Raw genomic sequence first — 11,200 nt, forward strand, 5'->3', positions numbered from 1 at the left:
TGTTTCGCTTTACTGCGACCGATAAGGAACACCTTTTACGTTTCTGAGCCATTTTAACTTAAATCTTTAACAATAGTTACAAGCAGAGGTGTTTACATTACTTTCCATCAAAACAACAATGATTACTGTACAAACAAAAGCGTGTCGAAACATGTCGAGACATGAAGATTAAGAGTTATGTTACTGGTGGAAACTTTATATAAAGGCTTTGGGTTGGCAAAATTCGTTAATTAGAGGTATGAATACTTTTTCTTGATAGTTGAAAGTTAGTTATAAAGAGGTTGTACGCAAAGAATGTTCGCAATGTAAAGGTATATTTTATATTGACTCTTATGGACAATTCAAGGGGATTACGAAGAATTTGTTAAATCGAGGAAGTCGTTATATTGAGGTACGTAATATTAAGGTTGCACTGTGTGTATATATACAGTGACACCTGGTTAATTGGGATCTCAAGGGATCAAGACATATGTACCAATTATTGAGGGTTTTCAATAATCCAGTTTTCCAATTAAACAGGTTTAAATTTATAGTTGTCTCTTTTACAGAGGGCCCCGCTTACAGAGGTCGAAATGTGCCGTTATTCCATTTTTAAAGGTGGAAATGTTAATAAAAAGGCGTATTTTTGATGTTATGAATTTAATGTAGTTATGAATGTACATACATACATTATGTCGAAAAAAAAATATGGTAAAGTTTTTGACTTAAAGTAATCGGTTATGTGTGTTTGTATTTGATTGCTAGTTGCTGAAACCTGTTTCTCTATAGAATAAATTTGATCAAAAATATTAGAATTATCAATATTTGACATTTCGTAATATACTTGTGTAAAGTTTCTAAAGCTTCCATTGCCTCACGCTTTCAAATTTTTACTGGAGTCTCTTCACAATCTTCTTCTTCTTCTTCTGTGTCCAAAGAAGAATACATAGCAACTATGTCATCATCATTGAGCTTCTCTGAAATGAGTACATTATCATCCATAGAAACGAAATCCTGAAAATTCACCTGCTGCTCATTTAAGTCATTCCTACATGTGGTAAATATTCTATCCCGTTCTGGAAACGCTGCACAAATCTCTAGTTCCTCTTGAAGGCTCTCAGGATCAGATACATTGGTCACTTTGAATCCAGCTTTTTGGAAGCAATTACTAATTGTGGTTTTGCTTAGAGAAAAACAAGCTTTTCTTGCAAATCTCATGGCCTGGAGGATGTTGATTTCTGGACTTTTATTCTCTTCTATAGATTTAAGAACATCTGAACAACTTCCTTCCTATAGTAAACCTTAAAGTTGTTGATAACACCCTGATCCATGGGCTGCAATTTACTTGTTGTATTGGCGGGTAAGTACAATAATGTAACATAGTCTAATTTGGGAATGTTGTGAGCTGTGCAGTTGTCGACTAACGATTTTTCATTTTTGGGCCCTCATATGAACGTTCACTTTTTTTAACCAATCTGCAAATAATTCAGAAGTCATCCACGCCTATTTATTGTTTTGATAATGAACAGGCAACGTTTTAATACCTTTAAAGCATCTGGGGCTCTTAGATTTTCCAATTAAAAGAAGTGGCAGTTTTTCAGTTCCAGACATATTCGCACTTACAAGTTCAGTGACCCAATCTTTACTCAATTTACCACCATGGCAAGACTGACCTTTGAACGTAAATATTTTATCCGGTAGACACTTGTAGAATACGCATGCTTCATCGGCGTTGAATACGTCATCAGGGGAATAATCGTGTAATAAAGCTGGAAGGTTTTTAATCCACTCATTACATTCGTTATTGTCCACAGAATTGCTCTCGCCACAAACATTTTTGAATGCGATATCGTTTCTTTTCTTAACTCCCTCCAACCACCCATTACTGCCAGAAAAATTATCAATATGGAGCTTACTTGCAAATTCTTGAGCTTTCTCTTTGATCATTGGTCCGCTTATTGGAATGTTATTATTCCGTGCCTGTTTTATCCATGTACAGAGACACTTTTCAACTTCAGGATACTCTGCAGCCCGTATTCGTTGAGTTTTCCTTTTCCATCAATACACTGAGACCGAAATTTCTCTTTAGTTGTTAATAATTCTACACAGGGTTGACTTTGGTATGTTATTCTCCGTACACAGTTCATCACGCGACTTTCCACAATCATAATGTGATAGAAGTGTTAATTTTTCAGATACTGATAACGTTTTAAATTTGCGTTTGGACATTTTGTACACTTTGGTTCCCAAAGTTTTTAGGCCAAAACATGAGATAGTACTGACAATCAAAGCATGCGCGAAAGACGACGATAAATGTATGTAAACAAACACGTCAAAACGTGTTGAAACCTGATTAATTTGTCGCACTTAGACAGGTAGGTAATTGAGCTACAGAGTCTCAATTATAGAGGTAAACATCGAAAAAGTCTTAGAATTCAAATTTTATTTAACCAGGTTCAAAAAGTCCCATTAACAAAGGTAATTCAATGAAAAAGAACCGGGACTTCGTTGCAACTCTCAATAATAGGGGTTTCTCATTTATCCAGGTCCCACTTAACCAGGTTACACTGTATATATATGGTTACACTGTATATATATATATATATATATACAGTGTATATATATATATATATACACTGTATATATATATATGCTCTGCTGGTGCGTTTGACATTCTGAATGACGACTCGTCTTGCCAGGGACCTAAGGAGTTTACCGGCGGCGTAAGACGTGCGCTCTGTACGTGCCAGTAAAACCATGGGTGCCTGCGTTCTACGTTACCCTCTACTGCATTGTTGAACTTGTTCACCACTTTCACACTCTCGTAGCTCCACCTGGGCTCTGTTTGTAGTTTTGTGATGATGTGTGTCTCAACTCCTTCCCTGATGACTGCTTCCCTTCTGTTGAGGTCTCTCAGACCTTGTCTGTCCATCTCTTGTGACAGTTTGATGGCGCACTGCGCTCTGTACCTGTCTGTTATCTTTGTATATATATATATATATGGCATATAGTTTTGGTTAGTAATACTAAGTTTAAAGTTTCTCTTGTCTGTTGTCTAAATTTCGGGGGCATTATATTTTTTATTATCATCTAAATTTCTTTATAACATGTCTGTTCTTTTACCTATTTCGTCGTAGTCTCCTTTGCCAAAATGCACTGCCTTATGTCCCAGTTTCGTTAACTTATCCTCTAAAGGTTTTATGAACCTTGCATATTCTATATTAAATGTTATATCTCTACCTTGGATCATGCGTGGAGCCTTGTACTTCGTTGCCTTCGACTTCTCTATCTTGGTGAAAGGCGTGACCCGATCCAAGACCGGATCGCCCATAGCCATCCTGTCTGCTGCATCCTGATAAAGTCGTCTACGACTTGGGTCATCGATGCCACTGATGTACTCATCTGCTGTAATTCGTTGAGGATGGCACTTGAACTTGCGAAGGTGTCTATAACAACCGCTAATTCGTTCGGGTTCGTACGTTCCGGTAAAACGCGCGCTGTGCCGTTTGCAATAAGCGGCATAATTTGTGTTAGCGCTTTTTGGGTAGTAGAACAGGTCTGTTGGCCGAAGCAAGGCTGGGAAGTGAACGATTTCACTGCTCGGTAACAGATGTACCCAACCACTCCCGCACATAGGTGCGGTGCCCTGACCGCCGGAACGATTATAGAATCGTTCCGGCGGTCAGGGCCAACGGAGCTAGTATGTGTGACATTCTGAATGACGACTCGTCTTGCCAGGGACCTAAGGAGTTTACCGGCGGCGTAAGACGTGCGCTCTGTACGTGCCAGTAAAACCATGGGTGCCTGCGTTCTACGTTACCCTCTACTGCATTGTTGAACTTGTTCACCACTTTCACACTCTCGTAGCTCCACCTGGGCTCTGTTTGTAGTTTTGTGATGATGTGTGTCTCAACTCCTTCCCTGATGACTGCTTCCCTTCTGTTGAGGTCTCTCAGACCTTGTCTGTCCATCCCTTGTGACAGTTTGATGGCGCACTGCGCTCTGTACCTGTCTGTTATCTTTTGGCCATACATCTGGATGTTTAAATAGGCCACTGCTGTTTCCACGTCGAACGGTTGTAGTTCTGCTGCCAGATCTTTGGCGGCTCTGGTGGCAGCGATGGCCTGTTCTATTTGCTCTGCCGGTGCGTTTGGAATGAACACTGGGTGTATTGGCCCCTGTCGTCTTTGCCGGTGGTTGAAACCCATCCATTCTAGCCATCCCGGTGGTTGCTCGTCGGGATCGGCTACTGGAGCGGGTTGTGGATCTGCCATGTCTAAAATTTATACCAAGGCTTTGGAAAGCCGTTGGTCCTCCTTATGGAGTCTATGTGGTCTAGTTTCTGTCTCTGCACTTTCCTAAGTTCGGGGTTGGCCCACAAGTTGTACTCGGTCCAAGTGCCCCAAACTAGCTCAATTCCTATATAAGCCGCGGTGGCTTTGGTTACGGCTCTAGTCACACGTGCCTTAGTATAGTCTTCACCAATACTGTTGGGTACGTGTGGGTATACCCGGAGCCACAGACGGGCAACTACGCCCTTTAAGGCGTTCATCCAAGTACGCTAATACGGTTAGGTCCGCCGATGCTGTGCAAGCCTGCCGACACGGGGTTCCTGTCACTGAGTTTTCGCTCAATAAAAAACCACGGGGATGCCTTGGGAACATTCCTTTTGTATATCATTGTATCTCTTGTTTTGTTTGTTTACCTAACTTCATTTTAATGTATTTTGTTAAGTTTATTTTAATTGTAATGGAAGAGCGAAGTCTTCTGACACAGGGGTAGTAATACTACTCTTAAAAGAGGGCTTCAGCGATGTATTGATACCACTTTTTTCTTTAAACTTTTTTTTTTTTTATTATTCGTAAGTCCCCTGGTAGCGGACACCTAAGGTTTTTTATGAATAAAATAAATACATTTTCAGGAATGTATATTTATTTATGACTTACAGTAAGTAGGTAACAAAGATAAAAATCAAATAAAATTTAAAAAAGCAACCTCTGCTTAAAACATAATTTTAATACCATTAATCAGAATTTGGTAACAAAAAATATAATTTTAAAATGTGGCACCTAGTACCGGACGGGAGTTAGTGCCAAACCCTTAGCACCGGACATTTCAGAAGAGTCTGCATCGATCGCGTATGTAGCCATCTCCACACTCTGGAACGTCTGTCTGTGTTAGATGTTTGTTCTTGTAATTCCACTTTATTAGCTTTATCTCCATTTTTTCTTTTAGACTTCACGCCTTTAGGTTGTTTTCCTTTCTCTATACTTTTTCCTTTGGTTTGTTTTACATAGCCTTCAATCGCTACTTTAAACTTAGATCCCATTTCCTTCTTTTTGTTTTTCCCGATATTTTCTTATTCTACTTCTTCTACTACTTTTTTGTATGGCGATGACGTTAGAATTTCACTTCGTTCACATTTCCTTTTTCGAGCTGCAGTTCGTTTTTTTGCAGCGTCAGGCAATGGTGATAATTTATGGATTAGCTGAACGAGATCTGCAGCAGAACTTGTTGAAGGTATGGGGCTTGTGGCTATAGGTTCACTAACGAATTGTGTAGGTTCTTCCATAAATTCGTCTTCAACTACATTACTAGGCATGTCAGCATGATTGAACAAAGCTGATCCGCCAACAGCAGCTGAATCTCCTTCATTGATGATTGTGCTTAATGAGGTTTCTGGCTGTTCTACGACTGAGTTTGACAACACAACAGTTTCTCCAGTGCTTAATGCGTTTGATGGAGTTTCTATTTGTTCTTGTGGTATATTGGTCATATCGGCAGCCAGTTAATCCAGATCAGAAAATATTTGTCGGTCGAATGGATAGATTCCCGTGCATTTGAATCCAAACACTGCAACGTCAAGTCGAGCTACTTTTGTAATTGCTTCATTGACCAAACCAGCAATGTCGTAGTCCGTTATCCGAGATCCAGCATTTGATCTTATCCACATATCACATCTTTAAATGGCTTCATGAAAGTCCTGTCCAGAGGCTGGAGCTTTTGGGTAGTGTGTGGTGGTGAACTTAACAAGTGGATGTGATGATCTCTGCAAAAGTTGATCACCGCCAGTTTCTTGTGGCTGCAATGGCCATCCAGCAGAAGCAGTACGGGGTTTTCTTTGGTCGGTTGCATGTGTTTGACAAATATTCTTAGATTTTGCAGAAAAAAGTCACTGTGCATCCACCATTTTGGCTGGGCTACGCCTACGTCTTTCGTTCATCCTTTGCCTTGGAAAGTGGAAAAATGGCGGTATGTAGTGACCGTTAACACTCATACAGAACAAAACTGTGATATTTTTGCCCCTTTCAGCAGACTTGAGCTTTCCAACCTGACGGATAGATTTTGGTGCGAGGACTTTTTGGTGTCTGTGCACGCAACTGACACCAGTTTCATCACAGTTGTAAATTCTTGAGGGTGGGAATTTGTATTGTGTCATCAGTTTTTTCGGATTATCGTAAAATAAATCGACTTCCGGTTTGTTAAATCCAACAGCGCGCATCATACTTGTCGATTCTGGTGTTCTCAGCGAAATGTCAGAATGCCTTCGCATGAAGTCGTAGTAAAAATGTTTACCAGCACTTCCTTTTTCCTTATTAAATCGATGCGGGATCTTCATTTCTTCAGCTAAGTCATAGGCTAACTTCAAAAACTCTTTTTTCATGAGCGGCATACATCTGTTAGATAAATCTTTGACGTGTTCTACCACGACTTGTCCATACTGTTCTGAGAAGGTGTGAGTGAACCTACCCAACTTTGGCTTCATCGACACTTCGTCTCCACGTTTTAAAACTTTGATCTTGTCATGTTAAGTGCTTTTGGGAACTTGATAAACCGTTGCGGCTTGTCTTACGCTCATTTCCTTGGACAAAACCTTATCAATAGCTGTTTGCAAGCTCTGTGGCTCCCACGATCTTGCCTTCCATTCCATTCTTTTTCTTGCCTTCCATTTTGTTTCTTTTTTTTTTGTCTATACCTTAAAATAAAATTTAATTAATTCATTAATAACGTAAATTATTACAAGAAATTAAAAAAAAAAACACCGTCCGGTACTAAGGGACCGACAATGTCGTACATTAGGTAGTACCTACCGAAAAGGTTTCAAAAATCAAATAAAATTCTATCGTTTTACCGATAACAATCAAATGCTACTTCAATTATCGACTACCATTAAAATATAAATGCATAAATTTTTCAGAACTACTTACGTTGATCTTACGTGACGCCGCGCGTTCCCGCCAAAAATAACACACACCCTCTTTCGCTGCGGCCTTGCGCTTCCATGGCGAGCTGCAGCACGTGATCTTATGGCTATGCGCCCCTAGTTCGAATCGAACAGGTTTATACTTGCTTGGATAGGATGACTGTCCGGCGGTAGGTGCCGTCCGGCGTTACGGGACTTCCCCCTATACATGATTCTGCTTCCATCGCAATTATTGGTGTGAAACACATGTCTCGAGTTATGATCCTTAATGCTTTATTGTGCAATATGTCTAATATTTAAGGCGTTTAATCTTTGAATTCACATATGCCGTGGAACTATAGTCAAAGTGACTCGTAACAATATATACTTTTATAAAATAGTCAAGATTTTTGGGTCTGAACCCCAATGAACACCAGCTAACAACCAAAGCAATTAATTTAGTCCTTTGCTGGCGGTTTTTATACAGTACGCGCGGCGAGAGTTTGGCTTTGACCTTCGGGTGGAGGGGATTACTGCGCATGGGTACTGTCACACACACAATACTTTTCCTTTTTTATGTACCAGGTTGGATATTTGAGTGGGTCAAAATTCATGTACAGTGGTAATAATGCTAGAAAATAATACGAAATAGATAAACTTCTTCATTTATTAAAACTATTGATAGTTATTTTACTTATATAAAATGTTTATTTCCTTTTAAAGTTTACAGAGACAGCGATGAAAATTCTAAATAATTGTTTTTTAATAAAATTATTTATTCCAAGAAACATGTAAAATTGGTACATACAAACAAAAGAAAACTTAAAATAATTATTAAATACAAAAGTTAACATTAAAAAAAAAGTCTTAGCAGCAGGTCATCGATGCCACTGATGTACTCATCTGCTGTAATTCGTTGAGGATGGCACTTGAACTTGCGAAGGTGTCTATAACAACCGCTAATTCGTTCGGGTTCGTACGTTCCGGTAAAACGCGCGCTGTGCCGTTTGCAATAAGCGGCATAATTTGTGTTAGCGCTTTTTGGGTAGTAGAACAGGTCTGTTGGCCGAAGCAAGGCTGGGAAGTGAACGATTTCACTGCTCGGTAACAGATGTACCCAACCACTCCCGCACCTATAATCGTTCCGGCGGTCAGGGCCAACGGAGCTAGTATGTGTGACATTCTGAATGACGACTCGTCTTGCCAGGGACCTAAGGAGTTTACCGGCGGCGTAAGACGTGCGCTCTGTACGTGCCAGTAAAACCATGGGTGCCTGCGTTCTACGTTACCCTCTACTGCATTGTTGAACTTGTTCACCACTTTCACACTCTCGTAGCTCCACCTGGGCTCTGTTTGTAGTTTTGTGATGATGTGTGTCTCAACTCCTTCCCTGATGACTGCTTCCCTTCTGTTGAGGTCTCTCAGACCTTGTCTGTCCATCTCTTGTGACAGTTTGATGGCGCACTGCGCTCTGTACCTGTCTGTTATCTTTTGGCATATAGGCATATAGTTTTGGTTAGTAATACTAAGTTTAAAGTTTCTCTTGTCTGTTGTCTAAATTTCGGGGGCATTATATTTTTTATTACCATCTAAATTTCTTTATAACATGTCTGTTCTTTTACCTATTTCGTCGTAGTCTCCTTTGCCAAAATGCACTGCCTTATGTCCCAGTTTCGTTAACTTATCCTCTAAAGGTTTTATGAACCTTGCATATTCTATATTAAATGTTATATCTCTACCTTGGATCATGCGTGGAGCCTTGTACTTCGTTGCCTTCGACTTCTCTATCTTGGTGAAAGGCGTGACCCGATCCAAGACCGGATCGCCCATAGCCATCCTGTCTGCTGCATCCTGATAAAGTCGTCTACGACTTGGGTCATCGATGCCACTGATGTACTCATCTGCTGTAATTCGTTGAGGATGGCACTTGAACTTGCGAAGGTGTCTATAACAACCGCTAATTCGTTCGGGTTCGTACGTTCCGGTAAAACGCGCGCTGTGCCGTTTGCAATAAGCGGCATAATTTGTGTTAGCGCTTTTTGGGTAGTAGAACAGGTCTGTTGGCCGAAGCAAGGCTGGGAAGTGAACGATTTCACTGCTCGGTAACAGATGTACCCAACCACTCCCGCACCTATAATCGTTCCGGCGGTCAGGGCCAACGGAGCTAGTATGTGTGACATTCTGAATGACGACTCTTCTTGCCAGGGACCTAAGGAGTTTACCGGCGGCGTAAGACGTGCGCTCTGTACGTGCCAGTAAAACCATGGGTGCCTGCGTTCTACGTTACCCTCTACTGCATTGTTGAACTTGTTCACCACTTTCACACTCTCGTAGCTCCACCTGGGCTCTGTTTGTAGTTTTGTGATGATGTGTGTCTCAACTCCTTCCCTGATGACTGCTTCCCTTCTGTTGAGGTCTCTCAGACCTTGTCTGTCCATCTCTTGTGACAGTTTGATGGCGCACTGCGCTCTGTACCTGTCTGTTATCTTTTGGCATATAGGCATATAGTTTTGGTTAGTAATACTAAGTTTAAAGTTTCTCTTGTCTGTTGTCTAAATTTCGGGGGCATTATATTTTTTATTATCATCTAAATTTCTTTATAACATGTCTGTTCTTTTACCTATTTCGTCGTAGTCTCTTTTGCCAAAATGCACTGCCTTATGTCCCAGTTTCGTTAACTTATCCTCTAAAGGTTTTATGAACCTTGCATATTCTATATTAAATGTTATATCTCTACCTTGGATCATGCGTGGAGCCTTGTACTTCGTTGCCTTCGACTTCTCTATCTTGGTGAAAGGCGTGACCCGATCCAAGACCGGATCGCCCATAGCCATCCTGTCTGCTGCATCCTGATAAAGTCGTCTACGACTTGGGTCATCGATGCCACTGATGTACTCATCTGCTGTAATTCGTTGAGGATGGCACTTGAACTTGCGAAGGTGTCTATAACAACCGCTAATTCGTTCGGGTTCGTACGTTCCGGTAAAACGCGCGCTGTGCCGTTTGCAATAAGCGGCATAATTTGTGTTAGCGCTTTTTGGGTAGTAGAACAGGTCTGTTGGCCGAAGCAAGGCTGGGAAGTGAACGATTTCACTGCTCGGTAACAGATGTACCCAACCACTCCCGCACCTATAATCGTTCCGGCGGTCAGGGCCAACGGAGCTAGTATGTGTGACATTCTGAATGACGACTCTTCTTGCCAGGGACCTAAGGAGTTTACCGGCGGCGTAAGACGTGCGCTCTGTACGTGCCAGTAAAACCATGGGTGCCTGCGTTCTACGTTACCCTCTACTGCATTGTTGAACTTGTTCACCACTTTCACACTCTCGTAGCTCCACCTGGGCTCTGTTTGTAGTTTTGTGATGATGTGTGTCTCAACTCCTTCCCTGATGACTGCTTCCCTTCTGTTGAGGTCTCTCAGACCTTGTCTGTCCATCTCTTGTGACAGTTTGATGGCGCACTGCGCTCTGTACCTGTCTGTTATCTTTTGGCATATAGGCATATAGTTTTGGTTACTAATACTAAGTTTAAAGTTTCTCTTGTCTGTTGTCTAAATTTCGGGGGCATTATATTTTTTATTATCATCTAAATTTCTTTATAACATGTCTGTTCTTTTACCTATTTCGTCGTAGTCTCCTTTGCCAAAATGCACTGCCTTATGTCCCAGTTTCGTTAACTTATCCTCTAAAGGTTTTATGAACCTTGCATATTCTATATTAAATGTTATATCTCTACCTTGGATCATGCGTGGAGCCTTGTACTTCGTTGCCTTCGACTTCTCTATCTTGGTGAAAGGCGTGACCCGATCCAAGACCGGATCGCCCATAGCCATCCTGTCTGCTGCATCCTGATAAAGTCGTCTACGACTTGGGTCATCGATGCCACTGATGTACTCATCTGCTGTAATTCGTTGAGGATGGCACTTGAACTTGCGAAGGTGTCTATAATGTCGGGTTCAGGGCTTCCTCGGTTGCAGTTGTCATTATCATCATCTTCATAACCATCATCAGAATCATCGTCTTCGGAACTATCATCGAC

General features: G+C 41.2%; 2 protein-coding genes across 2 annotated transcripts; both read right to left on the reverse strand.

Moving 5' to 3' along the window:
* Window positions 1-861: 861 nt before the first annotated feature.
* LOC120635047 (tigger transposable element-derived protein 6-like) lies at window positions 862-2,911 on the reverse strand. The gene is made up of 4 exons (XM_039905951.1): window positions 2,761-2,911; window positions 1,896-2,003; window positions 1,603-1,748; window positions 862-1,269 (listed from the first exon to the last, which is right to left on the reverse strand). The coding sequence occupies exons 1-4, from the start codon at window positions 2,909-2,911 to the stop codon at window positions 862-864; spliced, it is 813 nt and encodes a 270-aa protein (XP_039761885.1).
* A 3,240-nt stretch (window positions 2,912-6,151) lies between these two features.
* LOC120635048 lies at window positions 6,152-6,745 on the reverse strand. The gene has a single exon (XM_039905953.1). It carries the CDS (start codon window positions 6,743-6,745, stop codon window positions 6,152-6,154), a length of 594 nt encoding a protein of 197 aa, XP_039761887.1.
* Between the last annotated feature and the right edge of the window lie 4,455 nt (window positions 6,746-11,200).

Source organism: Pararge aegeria, chromosome 26 (genome assembly GCF_905163445.1).
Source record: "Pararge aegeria chromosome 26, ilParAegt1.1, whole genome shotgun sequence".
NCBI classification, from domain to species: domain Eukaryota; kingdom Metazoa; phylum Arthropoda; class Insecta; order Lepidoptera; family Nymphalidae; genus Pararge; species Pararge aegeria.